The sequence below is a fragment of the Uloborus diversus genome, chromosome 1 (genome assembly GCF_026930045.1).
Source record: "Uloborus diversus isolate 005 chromosome 1, Udiv.v.3.1, whole genome shotgun sequence".
Taxonomy (NCBI): domain Eukaryota; kingdom Metazoa; phylum Arthropoda; class Arachnida; order Araneae; family Uloboridae; genus Uloborus; species Uloborus diversus.
Window position 1 is genome coordinate 17,836,628 of NC_072731.1, and position 25,646 is coordinate 17,862,273.

The 25,646-nt window shown below is 34.3% G+C and overlaps 1 protein-coding gene across 1 annotated transcript in view; it reads right to left on the reverse strand.

Annotated features, from left to right (window-relative positions):
• Window positions 1-25,346, reverse strand: part of LOC129234308 (mucin-3A-like) — a 96,834-nt gene extending 71,488 nt beyond the window's left edge. Inside the window, exon 1 of the mRNA XM_054868303.1 lies at window positions 25,299-25,346. Within this exon, the coding sequence (XP_054724278.1) occupies window positions 25,299-25,335 (37 nt within the window). The 5' untranslated portion in view covers window positions 25,336-25,346. The remainder of the gene's footprint in view (window positions 1-25,298) is intronic.
• Between the last annotated feature and the right edge of the window lie 300 nt (window positions 25,347-25,646).

Sequence of the window (25,646 nt, forward strand, 5' to 3'; positions counted from 1 at the left end):
GTCATTTTTTAATTTTTTTTAAATGACCGATATTTGAAACAAGGCGTGGTCTTTATGACGTCACAAATGATGCACTTTGCCGCATCTTTCTACCGCGATTCCACGTTATGATAATCAAGAAGCGAATTAAAATTGCGCTCTACGCTTGCTATCAACCATATCGTTGCCAATACACGTAAGTAAAGATGCGAATTAAATATTTTTCTCTGTGAATGGCAACACAGAATGGCATTTCATCATTTGTGATGTCATCGGACAGAAGCATAAACTTGAAAGCGCGTCGAATTAAGTAATTTTTTAAAAATATTAAACTTAAACAAATTGTTTAAAAAATGGTTAGATCCTATGATTTTAAGCATGCTCTTTCAGAAAAAAATACTTTTAAAATTTTGGAAACGACCCCATTGGGTGCACTGAATTAAGAGAAATTGAGATAGCATTTTTTAAAAATTATTATTTTCAGTTTTATGTCAATTGCTAAATAGTACACCGTTAAAATGAAAATACGGCAGCTGTACGGAGAGAAATAGTGGATTAAAGTTTCCCCGAATGACTATAGCAATTCTGACAGCTCCTTTTAGCCGCGTCGTTAAAGGCAACAGTCCTGGGGTTCCCAGAATGGAAAAATTTCAAAATCTCGGATGCTTTAATATTTTAATGCCAGAAAATGTTTTCTAAGTGGGACAGGTAGCAAGGGTACAATGGAGTTCTATGGAAAGGCATTTTTGTCATGGATCAACAGTTTGCGAAGCGAAAACTATGTTCTTCACTCGCTTCAAAATGAGGACATGTCTTTTTCCGGACACTTCTTTCCGGTCCTTTTATACTTTTCAATGTTGAGCCTGGCGAAAACCACCGCTGGAAAAAGGACGATTTTTTACATTTCGCACCGCAGTGGAAAGAGAAATAGATTGACCCCACTCTCCGGACTGCATCGCAGAAAACCCGTTTTTAGTGTATAAAAAATCTTTCTATTCACCCAAAAGAAAATGTTTTCCCGTAGTTACTTTAAATACAGTCGAACCTTGTCAGGGGCGCCTCTAAAATAAATTTTTTGAGAGGGCGAAAATGATCAATTTGCCGAATGGAACTTCAAATTTCGCCAAATAATGGAAATTTTGCAGAATGGTGATAATTTTGCCGAATCGTCTGACAAAATTTGCCGAATTAGGAAATTTTTGGGAGGTGTCCTTGAACTTTGTTTATCCGGACTAACTGGGACCAAGGGCAATCCGGATAAACGAAATTCCGGATAATCCTAGTAACATGGAAAATGAGCACAAAAAATCCTTAAATAAGCAGACATACCTTTTATTACAGTAAAAAACAATGTTGTGTAGCAACATTACATAGGATTGTTTCGCACAATTCACACTTTATATTATTCAAACAATTGATCAATTACAGTTCAGTTGCAGGGGTGCCCATAACCCCCCTCCCCAAGTTCAATGGCACAAATCCCCCCTCCCAAAAAAAAATCTCCAGCCTTTTCCCCCTTTTTATTTTTAGCTCTCTTTTTTATTTCATTTATTTTTAAAAAATATTTTTATTTATTTATTTATAATAATAATTATTATTATTATGTTTTTATTTTAAAAGTTCTGTGCTACGCCAATTTCATACACACACACACACACACACACACACACAGAATCTAAATAAATAAATGAAATAAAAAAAACAGAATAAAATGAAATGAAATAAATAATTTAAATTAAAAATAAATCAGAAAAAAATTTAAATAAATAAATTAAAAAATCCCCCCCTCCAAAAAAAAAATTCTTGGCGCAACTTGCGCCCTAATCCCCTCCTGTGGGCACCCTTGCAGTTGCAGTGGTGTCAGACTGACACGCCAAGTAAGCCATGATAATTAGATTGCTATAATTTATTTCGCGATTCATGCAGGAGTTTTTTATTTAATCAAAATGAAGAGAAGAGCGAATGTTTCGCGAGCTATCTAATTTAAGGTTATTGTTTGTGTGGATGTAAAAAAAATTAAGCCCTGCAAATTTAATCTGGATAAACGGGAATCAGATAAACGAGGTTCTACTGTGTGGAGCTTACATCCGAGATTTTTCTAATCGCAACAAGCAATGAGACAAAATAAAAAATCAATTTGAATTCTGAAATTTTGAATTCAAATTATGTTTTTCCCAATCACGAACTGCGACAGGAACCTACTCATTATAGTTATTGTTTCTAGAAACGGTTCCTGTCCCCCCAAGCCTGCCCCTCTTCTTGGGTGGTTGTGTATGTGTAGGGTTGTGTGTGTGCGCAGACTTGTGTGTATGCACGTTGGCGTGTGTGTATGTGTGTGCGTGTGTATGTGTATGAGCCCCTCTCCTTCTCTGTCACAAAGTGCCAAACTTCATTGTGCCCCTCCATTTCCCACACACGTCACGCAACGTGCATAAACGTTTACGCTTATGAAGATGCGTAATTTCACACTTCTTGTTAGCTCTCTCATCCCATTGTCTCACTAACTGTCACAATGCCCCCCCCCCCCTCGTTAAAGCCTGACATCATTTGTGGATAATCCCTGATACCCTACTGCAAAAAAATTTGTCGATTTGAAAAATTTGAATTTGTTTCTGACAAATTAACAGTGTTTTCAATCAAGGATTCTTGATAGGTTACTCTGAATGACTAATTTTATAGGCTGAGCAGTTAAAAGTAAGGAAATTGTAGATCAAAGTTGCCCTTAATGACTACCATTATTGGCTAGTCAGTTAAAAGTAGAGAAATTGTGGATCAAAGTTACCCTGAATTACTGTAACATCATTGGCTGAGAGGTAAAAAGAAAAGAAATTGTGGATCAAAGTTACCCAAAATGACTATATATTCATTTTAATATGAATACGACCCTCCTAATCAAAATTTTGTTTTTATGGTTTGTAAGAAGATCGGTGTCGATTTAAGTAAATATCGGTTAAGATTCCTTAGTTGCTTTCCTAGTAGGCATGAGGGCTGAGTAATTGGAAACGTTTCGCCCCCCCCCCCGTACTATGCCAAATACAAGTGAACAAAAGTGTTTTTAGATATACAGTCAAATTCCGACTTACGCGAGGGATGTGTTCCAAGACCCCTCGCGTAAGTCGAAATTTCGCGTTGTGGCGAAGAGTGTGTGTAAAACTTTTATGAATGTACTCAATTATTTTAAACACTTCTAAACACCACCTAAAACTGTTAAAAATCTTTTCTCAACCATACATTACTGTTTCTTACATAAAAAGCTGAATTTTTGCTTGTATTTTAAAATAAAACCGTTTTATTCAACCCGAAATACTGCTACGATGCACAAAATCAATGATCAATGGGAAAAAAAGATATCAAAAAAAAAAAAAAAAACAGTACGATGTGTACGCAGTGAGTACTGTATTTAGTAAGAAAAACAAACGAGTCTGTAGTTGTAATGTATATAGTAGATCAAGTAATGATATTTGTAACTTAATAAAGTGAAGATGATGATGATTTATGCTGCTTGATCTAGCCGTTATTCTTATATATTTTTAAATAAACAATACAGTTGCTTCACTATTTTTTATAACGTTTCCATCTATAGTAACACCCCTCTTCCTGGTTTCTTAAATTCACAATACAAGTGCAGCTTCCATTTTCATAATTTTTGCATTTTCCTTAGATACAACTCGGTTAACTTTTACGAATTCCTTTTCTTGACTTTTCCTTTTCTTTCCTTTTTTTCTTGACTTTTAATAGTGCATATGGAAGATTCATTCATACCTAATTGTAGTGCTACCTTCAACGCATTTTATAGTTGTTCATGCACATAGCCTTTAGCTTTTCTTTAATTGTCAGAAACTTTCTCTTTTTCTTTCATTTTCAAACTTTAGATGAAACGGCGCTCTTAGGTGTCATTATATTTCATCAACATTCACATTCAGAATGAAAAAATAAATGGAAAATGAGGAATATTTGTATAGGTGATGTTCAGACTAGTACTATGTGGGAACTTCCGCTCTCAGTGATGCTAAAGGGATGAAGGTCCATTCACGAAAAAAAAAGTTTTACTAGAAAACAACAAAGTCGACTTGACACCGCAATTTCTTTCCGAAAATTTTCGTGTTGCTGGCGAGGAATTCGCATTAGATATAAAATTGTTTACGGGGGGGAAATTGCGTTATAGCTATTTCGCGTAAGTCGGATCGCGTTGTAGCGGAAGTCGACTGTACTGTCGATATTTTCTTCTTAACATACTAGATTATCCCTTCAAACTTGAACCTGAAACTTTTTTCCCCTCTATGCCCGAAAGCAACGAAGAAAACACGTGCGTTCGCTCCTCTTTGGAAAGCGACGCGGCTGTATGTCAATGGCCATCTGATCATTCCTCGCTGGCGCCGGATATTTTTCTCACATTAGAAAAATGTTTTTTTTTTCTCTTTCTCTTCGCTTATTTTCCTTGTGAGAAAACAATTTAAAGCAGGAGCTAGATATGCAATGATAAATGTTATTCATGACGTAGAGATTATAAATTACGTAGAAAATAATTAATGTTTTGTTTAATCTGATTATAGTGCAGCCCCGGATCATCGATTGTTTACGAGATGAGGCAGAGACTTGAAGCTGTCACACAAGTCCATCTTCGTTCTTAGTTTTTTAGCAAGTTTTACTTTTAAAAATGATAATAATAACGAAAAACTTCAAACTGAGTGAATTTATGGAACGTAAGAGATTGCGGAAGTTAACCACGCAAGAAAAATTGTAAATGTGCAAAAACTAAAAAATTATGTCCTAAATGTATTGAACTTTGAACGAAAGGTGAAGAGCAAAAGTTGCAAGTCCTGAAACATAACCATAGGCTGTTTTTGATAACATTTGAGGAGGCATGGAGTTGGGGGTGATAGGAAGATAGACCCAAGTTTTTTTTTTTTTTTTTTTTAACAATTTTAGTCAATCTTAATTTTAGTGAAAATGAACGACGCGTAATATCAGGGCCCTCCTCCGAATAAATTTTTACAGCTCACGCAAAAATGGTAATGTTAGTCATTTTTTCTTATTGTTAGCGGAAAGGACTGAGTTGCAGTTTCCTACTGAAATCTTTCCAAAATTTTTTGTCAATTTTGAGCAATCTGTGGTGATGCTAAGACAATGGGGAAGTATCTGAGGATCTTTGAACATTTTTTGACATTGAACTCTGAAAAATGGCATAAACGATATCTTAGGTGACGTTGGGGGATGCAATAAAGTTAGCAAAAGTTAAGTCAGGCAACTCTTCTCTACTCGTGGCTTCATTTGGAGAAAGAGCGGCAGTGCGTTCCTGGTTCTCTCCCGAAATCTTTTTCAAAACTGAAGTTAATTTCAGGCTATTCCGGGGAAGGAAGAAGTTCGAGAGCTCTTCCACAAACATTTCTAACAATAAAATTTCAAACTATCTGTGACCCCACGTTAGGGAAAGGGGTTTGGGGCAAAATATTCAAAATGATGAATATTTTAAACTGTCGCAAGCACGTCCGTTTGTTCTAAATGAGCATATTTATTGCATCTGCGTTTGGTCATTCAGGAATAAAAATTGTAGTTCCTTAATAGGGCGCCACTCTAACTGTCGTGTCATAAGGGGTTCTTTAATACGGCGATCTTAACTAGGTTTATTTTAGGGGTCTGGCTTATATTACGAGTAAAAGTCCAGAAAAATCAAGCTAATACTTATTCTTTGAGTAGGTCTTAAGTTCGGGGAAACGCAGGGTCGACGAGAGGCCATGTCAGCCTTTAGGGGACCGGCTCATAATCAGAGTAGCATAAATATTACATATTTTATGGGAGGAGAGGGACCCGGTGACAGAACTGACAAGGGGTCCGCCTTGGCTCTCGGCGGCCCTGGGAAAACACGATAGCTTTTGGCAATACATCCCAGCCCCCCTCTCTCTACGAAAGGCCTCGATCTTAAATTTTTGGGAGGGCGGAAATTTTCAATTTGCGGAATAGAACTCCAAATTTTGCCGAGTCGTCAGACAAAATTTGCCAAATTAGGAAAGTTTTGAAGATCACAGTGACCTCCCATCGGAGCACTCCTGCCCAGGGCCGGATTTAGGGGAAGGCAGGCAGGACTATTACCCTGGGGGCTCCACAACAAAGAGGCTCCCACAATAAATTTTTTACAAAATATCCTAACTTTCACGGGTCGAAAATATCGGACATATACATATAGTATCAAAATATTTGGATATATAACAAAGTATCGGATATTTTCGAAAATATGATGATCTTTTCGAACCCTGATTAGGGGACTCCATTACTTCGTTACCCCGGGGCCTCCACACTTCCAAATCCGGTCCTGCTCCTGTTTCTACGTTTCGTTTTATATTAGTGCAGGAGCTTGCGTAAATTAAAACACTTAGAGAAAGGAAAAACTTACCAGACAAAGTTTCAGAAAGTTTCATTTTTCTATTAAATAGTACAGGAGAGTTCACTACTCTTAAAATGAATTTCGTTAAATCGAAAGTACGTATAATCGGAAAACGAACCCGGTACACTTCGCTTCATAAACGTTTTGAAATGGTTGCCACCGTTGTGAAAAGCATTTTAAAATGTTTAAACGTTACGTGGTTTGTCTAGAAAAGTTTTTTTTTTTTTTTTTTTTTTTTTTTTTGGCGGGAGCATGGGGAGTTTAAAAAATCTAAGGTTACAGTAAAATTCTATTGATAAAAAATAATATAAAGTACGAATACATGAATTGCAATAAAATTCAAAGTTAAGCAATGTGCTGAACTTTTTATTACAGAACTACAATGGTTAAAAAATATTTGCTACTTTTTCTTTTTTGAAAAAAAAAAAAAGAAATGAAACGTTATTATCAGAATAAACAATCAGAATATACAATCTGAAAAAATTGAAGGGGTTTATGTTCTAAGCATTTTGAATTATCGAGCCTCCAATGTGATTTCCAATGAAGGTAACACAGCGATTAATATCCAGAGTTTCGTCATAAAATGTCACAAACTTTAACACGCTGTCCTGTGCTCAAAAGTACTCCCCTTATGCAGTACATGATCTCACAACAATCAGTTTTTATATAAAAAAATAATTGACTTTAACTTCCACTTCACCAATGGATGAAAAGCAAAGAACTTAAACTCGAAACTAGTGAACTAATACATTGTTCCACAGACCGCCAGCTGCGATGTTGTTTTTAATGCAGAGAGTACTCCTGCTAGTTGCATAGTTCAGTCTATGCTCCTGAGAAAGTTACATACGAAAAACAGGTTCCGAATTTTTCTTCAAACATTTCAAACACAGACAGCACGAGCAATTAAAAAACAAACTGCACTGGCGATATTGGGTCGCTCCGAGATCAATACGTTTGTCACCAAAAAAAAAAAAAACGGGAAAAGAAAGTTCTCTAGAGGTGAAAATTCTCTTCCAGTCTCCTCTTGACCTCTTGATGCAATATATGTTATATTCCAAAGAACCCGCCATGAATATTTAATGAGACACATGCCATAATTTCCGCTGCCATATAGAACCTTGAGCGTCCTTGAGAAGGGTCAAAAGAATGTGATGCCTTCCAATTATTTCTGGATCTGGCAACAACATGGATCGGGCCCTGGGGTCGTTGCCAAAGCGACGCCACCAATAATAATGGACTCGAAATAAAAAATAAATAAGTGCCGTTGGGCAACAATGAATTTGGCAGTCTCTGAACTTTCACCTCCGTGCTACCCTTTATTATTGCTATTATTACCAGATTTTTTTTCCGTCACTGCTCTTAAAGTGCTGTTAATGGCATGAAATCGAGAGTGTTCCGAAAACCAGTTTGAACGATAGCAATAAATGATCTAATGCCTTTTACCTTGTTTTGTGGAGAAGAGCGTTTTGAAATTCTTAACGCTTGATTCACTGCCGTTCGGGAATTGCCTCTTCAAATGTCTGCCTCACAAAACTTGTTCTTGATAAGGAGATGGAATGTCAATTTTTATTGATGAATTGAATATATTACTCAACTTCTTGCCCTATGTCGGGCGGTGGGGGGGGGGGGGGGCATAGAACGTAAAAGTGGTTTAAGCGGTTTTGATAAAGTCAAAATTGTGGTTTTTAGTGACCAAGAACATTCAGCAAGAGCTATAAAAAAGTAAAAGAAGGCTGAAAAGAGTTCCAGGTGTAATATTGAATTAATTTCCACAACAAGCAGATGATGAAGCTAAGACGCCGGGGCGTCCGCCTAAGCTATTGAAAAAAGGAAAGTGAGCCATTATAAAAAGAATAAGTGATGGGACTACACCTTTAGGTGAACTTGCAAGAGATTTATCGATAGCGGTGTCAAAATGCACTTTGTCCAGAATAGTCAATAGCTCTAAGGTGCTGAAGTACATAAAAAGAAAATTCCAACCACGTGTGACTAGAACTTTCCGGCAGAATCACCTGTAATCAGCGAAAGATCACTTGATGTGGAAGTTAGAAAATGAAATAAGAATATTTTCCGATTAAAAAAAAAAGTTAAATTTAGATGGTCCTAATGTTTTTCTTAATATTGTTACGATATTGGTAAAGAACCTGAAGCATTTTCAAAACGGTAGCATGATGGAAGGTCACTCATGGTTTGGAAGGCTTTCGATTTCGTGGTAAGACTGACAGTGGGATTCCCCCTCTTGTGCTGAATGAATGCAATAACCTGCCAAGACCTACTTGAAGAAAATGTATTGACTGTTGCCGAGGGAATTAGCTGATCTTTCTTGAGGAATATTCCGACAGGACACTGCATCCATCCGCAGGGCAAATGGCGTCTAAGTAATGGTATACATGTAATTCCATGGGCAAGTGTTCCTCCTGATTCAAACCCAAAAGAAAACGCTAGGAGATCACTAGTCAGAGCAATTTATGCAAACGGAAACAATATGCCACAATTTCAAAATCGAAAGCTTCTATCGGGGGCGCCCCGGTGGGAGGTCTCGAGAGTTCACTGTGACCTTCCAAAACTTTCCTTATTCGGCAAATTTGATCTGCTTATTCGGCAATATCATCATTCGGCGAAATTTGGCGTTGTATTCGACGAAATTATCATCTTTGGCGAAAATTGGTGCTACATTCGGCAAAACTATTATCATTCGGCAAAACTTGGAGTTCTATTCGGCTAAATTATCACCATTCGGCAACATTTGGTGCTACATTTGGCAAAACTATTATCATTCGGCAAAATTTGGAATTCTATTGGGCAAAATTATCATCATTCGGCGAAATTTGGCGTTACATTCGGCAAAATATGGAGTTCTATTCATCAAATTGAGAATTTTCACCCTCCCAAAAATTTAAGTTCGGGGTTGCCCCTGGCTTCTATTACCTCGCATACACTCGGAAAAAGTTGACCCTGTTTTTGCATTAATTAGGAAATCTGGTGCGTAAACTGAGAACTAATCCATTTTTTTTCTATGTTCTAATCATTAAGCAACACCTTAAAAAGAAAAAGTGCGGTTTTCTTGATATAAAATGTCTGTGTGACTCACATTTTGTTTCATAGTAAAAATATTTGTTCTATTTCTAACACTGATAAGTCTTAGTACATTTTTTAGAATTTTTTCCAACTTTATGCTTGAAAAATTTAGTGTTCATATAATTTTGAAACCCAGTGTATATATTCAAATGTGTTCTTTAGTAATGTTTCTTTTATCATTTACTGCTTCGGTACAAAAGTATAAAGAGCTATCAAGGGACATATAAACATATACGTACATAAATGACTCGAATGACCTCTATGTTCAAATTTTCTTCTATAAATTATCAAATGCAAATAATAATATAAATTATACGTATTTTTCCATGATACTGAGGTGTTGTTAGAATCTTTATTTTAGTAGCAAAAAAGGAAAAAAAGGAAATGTTTAAAAAATACACTGTAATTTTGTTTTAAATGTATTGCAAATGAAATACATCGATTGAAAGCATCACATTCATTTTTTCATGCTACAGTTATTCACTTCATTACTCAAGGTTAATGTTTAACTAAAGATTAAATGAAAGTAATTAAATTATCCAAATACTTCTCAGTCTCCTAGTAGATTAAACAAATTTTGGAAAATAGTTGCAGCTTTGGATCGCTAATGAGTCACATAGACATATAACCATCTATTTGCACAAAATCTACTGAACCAATTTTTACAAAACTTGACACATATCAGGTAACTTGTGCCGTCATTTAATAGTTTTGAAAACGTTGACCATATAGCGCAAAGCTTATGGGCCTTAAAGGGCTAATATAGGTCGTATCAGGGGCGGATACAGACTACCATTTTAGGGGGAGGTAATGCTGAAGACTCCCCCCCCCCTCCTGAAAAAACCTACGTTTTTGGATTCGAAAAAATTCTGAAACTGTTTGTGTGTCAATAAAAAGCACCAAATGGGCCTGAAATAAAGCACCTAATAGGGCATAAACGTTACTAATCAATTTCATAAACAATGAAAAGGAATAGTATTTGAAATATTTACTTTCAAAAAAAATTAATAAATTGAAAAGACTACTGAAATAATTTTACAGTGAAGCCTGTGTATAACGATACTGTCTATAACGATAACCTATCTATAACAATATTTTTTTTTTTGGCCCCAGCAAAATGTCAGCGCGAATAATCAAATTGTCTATAACGATAATCTGTCTATTACGATATTTTTTTTAGATCCCAACAGTATCGTTGTAGACAGGTTTTACTGTATTCATCAATTGTTTGAACACAATGAATGGACCACTACTGTCGATCATTTAAGAGGAGTCATGAGCTACAAGACCCTCACCTTATATCCGCCCCCCCTGGGTCGTATGTATTACATGTTTTCCATAACAGAACAAAAACATGGTTCATAGTTCTGATCATCACTACTTCTTTTGAAATCGGAAAACAAAAAGCGTTTAAAGGTGATCAAGGTCTACCTATAAAACATGCGTTGACATGTTTTATAGGAAAAAAACGATAATTTCCTGTTTTCTCATCGGCTATCGCTTCCTTGAAATTAAGCAAATACTTTCCTAAATGATCAAAACCTATTGGGATGTCACGTTTTTTGCGAAGGATGTACAGAAAACTTGCATTTTGTAGCCGAATGCGTGGGCTTCGAAACTGAGCACAAAAGAACACGAAAGTGTTCAAGAGAAGAGTTTGATGCTTTTCCTTATTATGAATAAATGACAGGATACTAAAAAACTGACCAAAAAAAAAAAAGCCCCGAATGTAGTCATTTGTGGAGGTCATGACCAAATACAATCAACTCTAGATAACTATAAGTCCAAAGGGACCCTCCAAAACAAGCGGGTTATCGGTTGTTCGAGTTATCGAAAGTTCTTTCTTCGGCCCTTTTAAGAATAATTTTGATATTTACTCCCAGGAGTCAAGAATAATTCATTAATGGACAAACTATGACATTTTATAGTTCGAATTAAACTAATTATTAGTAAGTACTACACAAAAATACCTTAACGGCTTTTTCAGATACTTCGAAAAAGGAAGTTATTTTAACTGCTTATATTTTTAGCATATCTTAAAACGTCATTAAGTTGGTAAACACAACTCGACTTTTTCACGTTTTTTGGAGTTTTCTAGGAACTAAAGTAAAATATTTTCAAATCTGATACTTGCCAATTAGTTGGAGGTGGTAAAGATTCTTCATCAGAATCTGCACAAGCAGTCTTTTCATTTTTATTTTGTTTTTTTCACGAGATAGTGTGAATCAAATGCTGCCATTTCTCGCTTGAGTGTAAAGAAATATAATCCTGGCATTCGTTTTTATTATTGAGGCTTTGCAGATAAACACGGGCATTTAAAATCGTTATTTTTTGGTTATGTTTTCACGCTTTTAACATTTTTTTTTTCTTTTTGGAGGCAGGAGTAGAATTTTTAGTTTCTATTAGATTATAAAGGACACCTTTTTTCAAGGAACACAGCTCCTAGTAATTCACAACTCCAGAGCTTGAATACGCTACCTTGCGGTGATTAACAAGGAAAAGGTAAAACATTCCATTCCACGTGTTTTCTTTGGGGTAAATTACAGGCTTCAGACAGTTTGTGATGTAATGTAATTTCAGAAGAATAGAAAAGAAAGCTTCCCACAAACATGATGAAAAATTATTGTCATTCACTAAGCATCAAAGCAAGTTATAAGTTACGGCATTTGTTTGTTTTACCTTTTTCATCCGCCATTAGACAGTGGCTGAAGCGCCCCCTATAGTTTATTGGAGTTGCGAATACCTGCTCTTTCTATAACCATAAAAATATCACGAGGCGAAACTTTTGATAAATTTTCGTATTATTGCTAAGTCCAGTGTATTTTCGCGAACAATTGAAGGGCTCGGGGAAGAAATGTGACAAGCCAAAAGGAATGACTTTTCGATCAAAATTTTTGTTTCTCATGACTAAAATTGAAATAATCATGACAACGGATTATGTCATTTAGTTAATATAGAATGTGTAATACCTTTGAAAAATTCTATAAATATTTTTTATAAGTCGGAAATTGACCTACTGAAAAATTCACATCTTGTGGCATATCACATTCTTGCCTCGATCCCATCAATTATATGTTGCTGCAAGCAGAATTTGTTCTTTTGATAGTTTGAAATTTAGTTTCTAAGGGCAATGATCAAGGCAACTCAATAATAGTACACGTTTTACAAAGAGTTGGAACAAATTATTACTGTTTTGTATTGTAAGTACATTTTAAATTGTATCTTCCTAGATATACAAAGAACGAACGAGAGCAAACATGAAAATTGATTAAAGTTTTCCTGGAACTGTCATTTACGATTGTGGTCGAATTTCGATCGCTCGTGAGGAAAATTATGCCCCCCCCCCCCCCCCCGCAGTTCTCGAAACGCTTTTGTCTGTTCGCAGTTCCTTAATTCGTTTCCTAATTTGAGTATTATGTTTGAAAGAAAGGAATACATTCATGTATTCCTTTTGTTGATTTTTTGATTTTATGAGCCTGCCTTTTATTGACTAATGTACGAGCAAATCCAAGATTAGTAGTTTTCCTTTTTAGCCTACTTTCCCAGTAAAAGTCAGAAAAAGAAGAAAAAAGCATGAAAAAAGGCTTAATGTATCTTAAAAATATCGCGAAAAATAAAAAAAAGTCAAAAATAAATAAAATAATTAAATAAATATTGAAAAATTAAAAATTGGAAAATAGGGTATTGAGATGGGGAAAAATGTCTGTCGGTCCGTCGGTCTGTCTGTCCCCCCCCCCTAATAACTTTTGAATGAATAGTCCGATTCGAAAAAACTTTTTTTTGTTCGAAAGATCTCGGCGAGGACACCTCATTCCCATATTTCACTTTTTGATTTGAACTATTTTTTGTTTAATTTTGAACAGTTCAGAAAAACTTAACATTAAGCCTATGGGGAAATTCAAGGCAATTCCGAACTGTGAGGCGAATTTGCTTCAAACAAACTTTGTAGGAAAAAGCTTTTGATGAAAAACTTGTATATAAAATATCTTTCTGATTTGAACAATGTTCCGTTCAATTTTGAACAGTTCAAATCCCTTAACATTAGCGCCTGTGGGGAAACTGAAAGTCAATGTAGATTCCGTACTTGAAGGCGGACTTACTTCAAACAAATTTTGTTGGAAATAGCTCTTGACGCGAAACTCCAGACATCGACTCCGAGAATTTAGGGGCACTTGACTCCGACTCCGACTCCTGTGCCCGGAAATTAATCGGACTCCGACTCCCCGACTTCGACTCTGACTTCGTAGCTTTGGCAAAAATTTATACACGGAGGACAAATGACTGACTCCGATTCTTAGATATTCGACTCCGACTCCGCATCTATGGTTTTGACTGTGAAATAATTATTGTTGATTTGACTTATTTTTTACGCTAAAGTTTTAATTTAGGTACTCAGTTTTCGGCGAATAAACTCGAAGTCATTTATGTTTCCACATAAAGATATGCGAAGACGATTTTTTTTTTTTTTTTTTTTGACAATGAAAATTATTTCTTTAAGTTGACATTTTATTTATTTATTTATTTTTTATTTTGGTAAGTGCATCAATTCATTTAAAAAATTGTTTTTGGCAACAGGGGAAAAAGAAACGATTTTTTTTTTTTTTTGATATGATGTATTTATTTTAATGAGCTTGTTAATTTTAATTATTTTTTTTTTCGTTTTGAATGCTGTTAAAGATTTTTTGAATGGAAAAAAGTGTATTAGCTGCTTTGTTTAAAAGTTGCTGCTATTTTATTTGTTCGGGTTTTTTTTCTTTTTTTACGCATCTTTTTTTTTTTTTTTTTTTTTTTTTTTTTTTTTTTTTTTATAGACGAGTCAGGAAAATTTTATTCCTAGAAATCATTCTAGACAGAACTTCTTGTTGATTACTATATCTTATGTCGCTTCAGCTTACTCTAGTTTAAATGATATAAGTAATTATTTTTGAGCAACCAAAATTGCTTATTGTTCTTATTTTTGAGTTTTTCATAATAAAGACACATAATTAGTAGTAGTCAAGTAATGCTCTGCGAAGTATCGTATCGTCTGAGGATTGAAAGTAATGGTATCTTTACTAATTCGCAACTCCAACAAACTATAGGGGGCGCTGCAGCCACTTTCTAATGGCCGATGAAAAAACTAAAACAAACGCACGCTGTAACAATAAATTGCTTCTAAACTTAGGAAATGATAGATATTTTTGTTCGCATGTATGATGTTTGTTTTTACTTTCTTCTATATCTAATATATAGAAGAAAGTATTGGATTCGTGCAAATTTTCGAATTTCGAATTTTGACGGATTCGAACGTTTTGAGGTGTGCTGAGTCCATTTCGACCATTTTTGGAAAATGTCTGTCTGTCTGTATGTGTGTGTGTATGTGTGTGTGTATGTGTGTGTGTATGTGTGTCACGTCTGTGTGTGACCAGTTTTTTGTGGCCGCTCTACAACAAAAACTACCGCATGAAATCGAACGATATTTAGTACACGTATGTGCCACTATGTGAACTTGTGCCCATTAGTTTTTGGCGCGAATTCCTCCAAGGGGGGTGGAGCAATGGGACGTTTTTCGAGTTACGCGTGCTTGCTATTCCTCAGGAAGTAACTGGCGGAATCAAACAAAATTTGGTCCATATGTTGGTATTAACAGGAACAGGTGCTGATTCAATTTTGGTGTCAATAACTCAAACGGGGGTTGAGCTATAGAACGTTTTTTGTCGTCAATTGTGACTGCTGTATCTCAAGAAATAATGAACGGAATGAAAGAAAAATTTATCGGCAAGTAGCCCTTAGTGGGTATAAGAACTGATTTTATTTTTGTGTCAACAGCTAAAAAGGGGGTAGCGCAATCACCCGTTCTTTTTTTCCATTTTGAGTGCCCTATCTCAAGAAGTAATGCTACGTTCTGGTTGAAATTTGGAATATATGTGAATCCATATGTAAACAGGCTTTGGTTCTATTTTGACGCCGATCGCTCCAAGAGGTGTTGATTTTTTTTTTTTTTTTTTTGCGACTAAAAATATTTTTATTAATGCAACAATAAGAAAGATAAATCGTAATAGATTGTCGTCTGCGTATTTCTCGTGATTTTAATTGTATGGAAATGATAGGAAATATTATCTCAATGATTTAAAATTTTTAACTGTTGCCATCTTATGTTTGTTAACAAATAAAATATTTGTAATTCATTCAAGCAAGGCTTTTAAAATAACTTTCAATTTTCGCTCTTTGCTTTGCTTTTGTAATAATTCAGACATTGGGATGGTCGTCAAGTTTTTGCATGTGTAATTTTGTTTTTGTTGGGAATATTGCTTCCTCGTCAAGCATGGGAAGGTATCAGAAAAAAAAAAAAAGAAAAATGTAGAAGAAAGTTTCGTGATGGCCACAACATACTAGTTTCATTATTCATTTGAAAAGATTTTTCAAAGTCTTTTGGTTATTCTGAACCATGTAGAAAGAGATTAGAAATCAAAAAGTATTACGAAAGTAAAAAATTATGCAGAACACACAGTAAGTTGTTCTGAAGCAGCCATTTTCACGATGTTGAATTCGGAATTCATAAATTTTTGGTTCGCTTCGAACGGCATTTTCATTTTGTACCGTTTTTTCTATACATTAGTACATATTAAGTTCAGTTTCGTGACATTTCCGGCATTTGTTGACATTTTTGTCACATAGTGCACATACCGTGGCAGACTGTCAAGAGTAACGTTTAACACTAGATAATTTATTTCTATGACTATATGATTGGATATCAAAAGAAATCATGCATTTAATTCATTCGTCATGGAAATGATTTACCTGATATGCGAAATCTTGTCAAGATACATTATTCTTTCACACAATTTTAAAACCATAACCCTATAAACAGATTTTTGGCGAACTTTTATTTTTTATTGTTTAAATTCTTAACGTTCTTTCTGGATTTTTCAATCTGTTCTGCAATAAATATTTTCAAGAAAATTTATTTGCATACTGTCTATTTCAGTAGGATACTGTAGTAACAAAGGGGATCCAGTCAATGTTGTTAAGTTCGTTTTTTTTTTCATCGAATTGAAAAACTGATATTTATTCAAATTCACTCAGAACAAGATAAATAAAATGTATACTCACAGTTTATATCAGATATTTTTGATGTTATGCTGTTGCGGATGACGATTCCAAATGATGAATTACGCAAATAAAAAAAAATACACATAACAAACTATTTGTTTTGCCCAAAATGAACACATGGAAGGCAATGTTTTAGTTTTGTCGGCAGTTTTGTAAATCTCTGCAAGGTAGCGTATTCGAGCGCTGGAGTTCCGAATAATAAAGTTGAAAATCTCGGGATATTTGTCAGGATCTCTGTGACGTGCATAGCGCCTAAACCGTTCGGCCGATTTGCACGAAATTTGGCACAGAATTAGTTTATAGCATGGGAGTGTGCACCTCGAAGCGATTTTTCGAAAATTCAATTTTGTTCTTTTTCTACACCAATATTAATAAAATTTTACCGAGCAAATTATTACAACGTGAACGAGTAAATTACCAAATACACATAACGCGGAACGGTAACGGGGGCAAGAAAATGAACATAGCAAATTGACGAGAAATTCATCATCCAGTATTTGTAAATATACAAGCGAACCAAATGACCTTTTAATTTTTCTAAACCAGGGCAAAGCCGTGCGGGTACCACTAGTTTAAAATAATTAAGTGGAATAATTCTACTACAACTTTTTTTGCTTAAATTGTTCGGCAGACGACAAATTTGTTTGCATCTTATTCGCAACTCCAACGAACTATAGGGGGCACTGAAGTCACTGTCTAATGGCGGACTTAAAAACTAAAACAAATGCACATGATAACGAAGAAAATGCTAAAAGTGTTGCGATTTTTGTTCGTACGTATGATTTTTTCGCTTTATTCTTTTTGAATTAATTTTCAAAGTCTTGTTGATATTCTGACCCACGTAGAAAGAAATGAGAATTCAAGAAGCATTACTAAACGTCAAACATTAATGCAAAGTACGTAGTTCATAGTTCTAAGCAGCCATTTTCACGATGTTGAATTCGATATTTATCAATTCTTGATAAAACTAAATAATAATTGTGGCCTGACAAGAATAACAATTAATGCTAGAAAATTTATAATGACATTACAAATTATTACCAAAAGAAGATGATACTTCTTTGCTTTGCTTTGGCTAGCGCTTGTTTTCCATTTGTAGCTGAGTTATTTCTCTTGAATTCCCAAATCGATTAATTTAAAAATTTTCTGTTTCGATTTTTCTAATTTCTGAGTTACGATTTAATTGTGTCATGTTATGCAAATCATCAACAAAATTCTCACGGATATATGGTGGTAGTTTTCTTTTCAGTTGATTGACCATTATTTCTTTTCACTTATCGAATTCTGTAATCTTACTACCATTTTATTCCACTCATGATAAAAATTAAAAATGGTTTAACTAAAAACGCGAAATCTCGATAAGGCTACTTTGCCCGCACTATACTAAAACTATAACCCTAAACAAATTTGGCGAAACCTTTCAGCTGAGAATAAAAGGAATAAAGTAAATTCTTTCTCGGTTATTCATTTTGTTCTACGATAATATATTCAAGAAAATATTTTGCATACTGTCCATTCCAACCAAATGCTGCTGTAAAATATGGTAAGTTTAATTTATTTAAGATTAAAAAAAACCCCATGTTCTTACAAATTCATACAAAAGAATAAAATTTTTTACTTTGTATAACGTTATCCAAGTTTGTTAATCCAGAATTTTCGCTTTCACCAATTATTAAGGAAATGATGAAAACTAACATTATTTTGAGAAGCTCGAGAATACTACTGACGGACGAATTAATTTCTGTAGCTGAAAGCAAACTAAGACACATCGATTGCGTTAATAAATACTCAGAACAAACTGCCTGTGTTTACGTCAACAGACACACGTGGAACGCAACGTGGCAATGTTTTAGTTTCATTTGCAGTTTTGTAAATCACCGCAAGGTAGCGTATTCGAGCGCTGGAGTTCCGAATTGTTGATTCAATTTTCTACCGCAAACGTGAATTAAGGTCTTTTTCAAATCCGTATACAGGGGGAGGTCTTAGGGTTCATCTCCCCCCCCCCCAAAAAAAAAAAAGTTTGACATTTAAATGTTCTTTTATATTTAAAAATTCTCAAAAAATATTGTTCCAAAATTCAAATGTCTTTTATATAGTATATTAATTGCATAAAACGCTTTCATAATAGATACCCTGACGACTTGAACATTAGCACAAATAGTGCAAAGCTCGTATGAGAGTTTTGAAACCCTCCCTGAAATTATTTTCTAGTTACACGGCCCTGGTCTTTTTTTTTTTTTTTTTTTTTGCTTCTAGATATCTTACTTTGAAGCATATTCAAATTAGTAGAATAGCAGAAGAAAGAGGGAGCCAAAAATGAAAAACTACGGGAAGGACTTAAAACTTAGTGTTCATTTAGTGTTTTCAACACAAAGTTGTCTCTATATCTCGAACTTTCTCATCTTAAGTCGAAGTATTTATGAAAGTTTTGTTTTTATTATACGCATAAAAATGCAGCCAAAACAAGTAAATATAAAGCTTTTTTTCCCCCTTTAACACAATTTGTTGCCTATCAGCTTGTGCAAGGAGTATATTAATTTACAATAGTGCTCCTTATAGTGTATAGTGTTGCAAAATGGGGTTATTTCCTTCAGTCAAAAGTAGTACTTCTAGTCACTGAAATCGATAGAATAAGCAAAAAAAAAACATGGACCCAGAAAATTCTTTTATTTTCCCAACAGTTATTTTTTAATGAATTTTGAAAACAAGGCGTGGTCTTGATGACGTCACAAATGATGCTCTTTGGCGCATTTTGTACCGCGTTTCCACGTTATGATAATCAAGAAGCGAATTAAAATTGCGCTCTACATTTGCTATCAACCATATCGTTGCCAATACACATGAGTAAAGATGCGAATTTAATATTTTGCTCTGTAAAAATGGCAACACAGAAAGGCATTTCGTTTTTTGTGATTTCATCGGCAAGAAATGTAAACAATAAAAGCGCAACGATTTAAGTGTTTTTTTTTTAAATATTAAACTTAAACAAATTATTTAAAAAATGGTTAGATCCTATGTTTTTAAGCATGTTCTTTCGGAAAAAAAAACTACTTTTAAAATTTTGAAAACGACCCCATTGAGTGTGAATAAGTTATTTTTTGCCTTGGCTAACGACCCAAAATTTCATTGAAAAAACTTAAAATTTTGTCAAAAATTGAAAAAAAAGTAGCTTTTATTTTCTGGATGACTCAAATAATCGTGTTTTGACGACAGAAAATGCTTGGGAGAGAAACTAATTAAAACTGCTTTAAGAGCTGGGTTTTATGAACAGCATTGATAACGAAGCTAAAGTGACCAACGAATGGAATTATTTTGAAATCTTTTTCTGGGGGCGGGGGATGTTTTAGGAGTTGATATTAAACAAAAAATAATAATAATAAGTAGCGAAAAATAACTTCCATTTTCGAAGTATTTCATAAAATTTATTCTCTGTAAAGGTATTTTTATATGGCACATGCTAAAGACTGTACCAATGTGCATAGACTGTAACACTTATAACTTAATTTAATCCAGATTATAAATGTTACAGTCTATAAAAAAGCACTGTTATGCACAGTGCATTATGCACTGTTCCTGACAGATAAAATAAAAATTATTCTTGAGTAGACTGGGAAAAGAACCTCCGATAATCGAATTACCGATCACTGGATGGTTAGAGCCGGACCCTTGGGACTTCGAGCTATGAAGAGTTGACTGCATATGAAAATGTTCCGCACCGAAAGGAGATTTAGAGGGGAAAAGGGGTCATTGCAAACATTTTTTCGAAAAAACTTTTTTCGTGCGGAAAAGAATTTAAGAAATAAAGATTAAAAATTAAAATTAATATACTGCCGTGTGCAAGTACAGGGCAGTAACTGCAAAATTTTCATTTTTTCGCATTTTTGTCATCTATTGTACTTTAGCTTTACTGTAGAATCTTGCTTATTTAGTTTCCGCTTTAAAAAAAGAGCGAAAAAAACGGCTATTTCCGACATTTCCCAATCATTAGTATCGAATCCAAAACGAGTTTCTTCAAGTATCTCAAAACCTCATTTTTCCAGATACTGCCGTTTACCTGCCCACGGGAGTATAGAGCTTAGGTGGAGAAACAGAATTGCAAATGGATGTAAGTATCAGATGCAAAATTAGAAAAATAACAAAAATAGTATCTTTATTTGTAAATTTAGAAAAAAAAGAACTTATTTTAACAACTGTTTTTAGAAGATTGGAGTGAATACGCTCATATTAAAAGTAGGAGAAAAAAAAATACTCAAAGACAAGAAGAGAACAAGTACCCACCATGATATTTCTGAAAGTAGCAAATTATTCCAACGTAATGTTTTTTACATGTATTAAATTATGAAGATAAACATGTAAAATGAATAAGACATTAGTAAGATTTATTATTAAAATAAGTATATTGCAAAAACAAATGTGAAAAAAATGTGCTAATTTTTAAAGCGTTTCTGACCTATTCAAATCACACCTTGTCCATTCAAGAATCACATAGAAGCCTCGAAAGATTTTTTTTTTTTTTTTTTTTGCTCTTTTAAAAGGTTCTTATTACGGATGCACCGATAAGCAAATTGGCCGATTACCGATTAATCGGCTGTTGATAATCGGTCGATTAATTGGCTCTGGCCGATTAATGATCATAATGATTATTTTTAATGTTACAAACTCCTCGATCACTATTTTTTTTTTTTGCGACTTTAGAAATAGTTAACATTATATTTCTGAGAGACGATTTTTTTTCTCCTCTTTCCTAATTTTTCAAAAATAATTACAACATTTCATGCAATTTTTTTCCGCCAAATTTCGTTTTAATGTTCATAAAATCACATAATGTTAACAAGGTACGAAATTTTTAAAATACTAGGGGGCAGTCTGTGGTCAGCACGCAAATTTAGGAGCATTTTTTTTATGTTAAATTTATTTTTAAAGGTTTAGTAATCCAAGTTTTTTATTTATTATAGAACATTATAAGGTTATCTAAAAGCAGTATTCTAAGGGGAAAAGTTTCGACTCATGATACATCTTGGAAAATTGTATACTATATGAGTATAATTATTCAAAATGGAAAAAAAATTACTTCTGTCTGAAATAAATATTACTTCTGTCATCAGTTTTTAAAAAAAATAATAATAATAGTAATGTACATTTTTTTTACATCAAATGATACTTTAAAAAATGATTTTCTTATTATTGAATCAAAAATTGATAGGTTAAATAGTAAGTTGTAAAATGTTTGATGTAATCATATGTGTAGTTACGAGGAACAAAATAACTGAAAAAAAAAAGAATCAAGTTGTGTCACCAAAAGCTGAGGTGAGGGTATCATCGTACATTTTAAAAAATCATCCTGATTTTCTTTGAGAAATAAAACAAAAGCATTTCGACGTTTTTTATAAATAATAATATTAACATAAAAATAAAAGGTAGCTGCAAGGTAGGTGATATGAAAAGTGTAGGGAAGGAGGGGCGGGGGGTGCTAGAGGGGATGAATATTTTTCACATTCCAATGAAAAGTTCTGGAATTTAATTATTCTTAGTAGTGTTATAACATTTCAGAGGTAAGAATTATTCTTTAATATTTCATTCAGTTTTACGCACTGTCTAAATTATTTGTTTTTACTCTGTACACTTTCATACTGCAGTTCTATAATAATATTTGCAGCAAATTACATCTATTCATTGTTCATAAATGTAATCATCATAGTTTCTTGTTGAAGGTATGATTTTAAAAAAAATTGAAAAGTATTTTTCCCCGCCCATTAATCGGCAAAATCTGACTAATTATAAATAATAGGCAAAGTGGCCGATTAATCGGCGCATCCCTAGTTCTTATCTCAATCTTGATCGCGAAAAATGGGATTTGAATTTCTCGGAATACAAATCAAGTTAGTTTTTTTTTCTTTTCTTTTTTTATTTAATTGTGGTGGACATCAATGGAAATCCCTGAAATACATTAAATTGCTTTTCGTTCTTATTCAAGTTTATAGAAAGAAGTACATAAGATTGAGCAATTAACCTGCAATACTTTTACTTCCAAATCTCGATTGCTTTTTCCATTGAGAAAGGAATTCGGGAAGAAAAAAAAAAGCATCACGATCTAATTTAAACGTACTAATCTTTATTACACATTTTTTTCGTTCGAGAGACTTTTTCGTTGAACTTTCTTTCCGAACGATAAGAAGCAAGAAGAAGAAACACAAAACCATCTTCAGCAAGCTGCTATGAATTGTACTCTGCGGAAGTGATCCTTAATGCTTATTGCATTGCATTGGTGGGTACACACAAACTAAAGTGGAACGAAAAATATATAAAATTTTTATTTTGTAGTCACTCTTAATGAAAAAAAAAAAAATGAAATTGAAAAAAAAAATCTTCCGATCGCGCAACAAGCCTGAAAATTTCAAAACACGAGGAGTTTCACCATTCATTTCTCTTGTGTGGAAAATTATTTGATTTAGAATGGCAACAGCCCTTCAACGCTCCCTAGGATGAACTCGAATCAACCGTTCAGTCGCCACTGAATTACCGTCGATGAATGTAGGCTTTCAATGCTTTGATGTGACGAAAGTCACCCCTTTTGGTGGGACTTATGCTCCCAGTTTTCGGTAGATATTATTTAAGTGCACTGTATTTACGTTCAAACTAACAGTTATAAATTAAAATGTTTTTTTCCAATCTTCAATAAACGTCTGTCAATTTTTGTATTTGATGTGGCAAGTTTAACAACTGAACCATTTTGCTTCGCTTGCTTCAATGTGTTTTTTTTTTTTTTTTTTAAGCTGTGGGACGGAAAAGTTGCTATTGGTAAAGACTTTTAAAAAAAAAGTAATAATTATTGAAATAGAATAGGATAGTATCTTCCGACAGCGCAAAGAGCTCCAAAATTCGGAAAAATGGAAAAATTCAACGTTTCTTTGTGTCCAAATATTTAACTTCAAGGGGTTTTTTTTTCTTTTTTTTTTGTTTGTTTATAGGTGGATGGTACCAGGATAACGTAATATTATTGACAAAAAAAAAAAGATGGTCTTCGACTAATCACAAGTTACATACCCTCAGTTATTTTTAGAAATGTATCACTTTTTGTACTTTAAATCTGTTTACTTCATGCCGCTTCACCGCTGCTTCGCTGGGACTGATTGAAACTCTGGGTTATTCGGGTAAACACGACATACGTATGTATCACTACTTGCACACCATGCAGCGGCATACGAAGGCCAACCCCTGCTTTGAGAAAACTCTCTCCTAAACAAAATTCAAGTATTTGCAGTACAAAAAAAGGCAATCGGCAGTAATTATTGGAATGCATTAGATACTGATGACTGCATTGAGTTAGTTATCAGTACTTAATAGTAGGATAGCCTTTATTTTTGTTACATCTTTATACCGATGTTTCATTGAGCTGAATAGAGTTTTAAGCATTTCCTTCGTTATCACAGTGTACTACAAAATGACTGTAGCATCAACTAGCATTGCCGCCCTTTTTGGACGATTTATAATCAGTGGTGAAGCTAGAAGTTCCTTCTTCAGAAGGTACTTAAATTCGTAACAACCCTTGCTCATTATACTGCCGTGAGCAGGTCAGTAGCAGTATTTACAAAAATGAGTTTTAAAGATATTTGAAAAAAGAAACCGCGTTTTGTTTTTCCCAAATACCTGTAAAATGATTGAATTTGAAGTTCTTTAGATACTTTATTTTAAGCGAGAACTAATAATGCATGTTTGTACAATTAAATTGAAGTAAGTTAAATAATTTATTTAAAAAAAATGGAAAATTTGTAGACACTGCCGTTTACCAGGGCTGTAAAACTGTTTATTGACATGATTGAGTATTTAATTAGCAAATTCGGTAGTTTTTGTTTTGAATTCAGTTTCAACTTCAACTTTCCAAAAAATTCCACTCAACAAAAGTCCATTTGCACGCAATTCCCATAAAAGTCCACGCATAACATTTTGGTCAAGATGAGATATCCCACCTAGGAATTCCCCCTTAATATTAAATAATGTACATAACATACCGCAGGAACAACAGTCCTCTCCTGAAACATTACCATACACAGTGCTGCCAAACTTTTTCTGCCTAAGGACCGCACTTCGTTTTAAAATCATTTCCGCGGGCCAGAACACAAATAAAATTTCCAAATATTTCATTATTTTCTAAATAAGATGGACGAATATGGAAAAGGAAATAAACTTACAAATCTATGATTGTTATCAGTACTTGATGCTCATTATATTAAATGCATCCGTTTTTCTGCAGCCAATTTTTGAATAATTGGCTCCAAATTTGACATTTTCACCTATCGCGCTTTTCGATTCGTATTGTGGAACAAACTACACGAATCAGCTGCCTATCCGGCCCGCGGACCGTAGGTTGGGCACCACTGCCACGCAGGGATTGAACTGCATTATTTCATTCGGAGAAAAAATTCAGAAAATTAAGAACAGTGAAAAAAAATCACGTTCTAATTTAAACGTGTTAATCCTCATTGTTCCTCGTTTAAGAAGTTTCTATTTTCCTTTCCCTAGGCAAAATGTATCTTCGGAATACTAAGAAGCCAGAAACACAAAACCACTTTCACTAAGTCGCTTCGAGGAAGTGACCCTTGACCCCCTGTTCGGAGTTTCTAATTATTATCGACATAATCCGGGCGAAATATTTGCGAGGAGTCGAGGCGATAGACGGGTTGCTGACCCGATCCCGCTCTCTGGGGCAAGAGTGCGTGCAGGTAGGCGCACCTTGCGCGATTAAGTGCATGAATGGGAAAGTACTTACGGGCCCTGCTTGGAACCCAGTAGGCAGCCATCAGCATCAGGAACAGCAGCCGGGGTGATTCCATCTTTCCGGCCTGGAAGAGAAGAACATATCAATCCACGCTGACAAAAAGATACGTTACAGACACATTAGGGGCCATTCATTAGTTACGTAAGGATGATTTTGGCAATTTTTGACCCCCCTCCCCCCATGTACGGGTACGTAAGATTTTTCAACCCCCTACCCTCATTATTACGTAGGATTCCATTTCGTTTTCCAAAATAATAAAATAACGAATCTTACATCACTGGAATCATTATCAAAATCACTATTATTAAATTAAACCTTTTCGTGTAAAGAAATATTTAC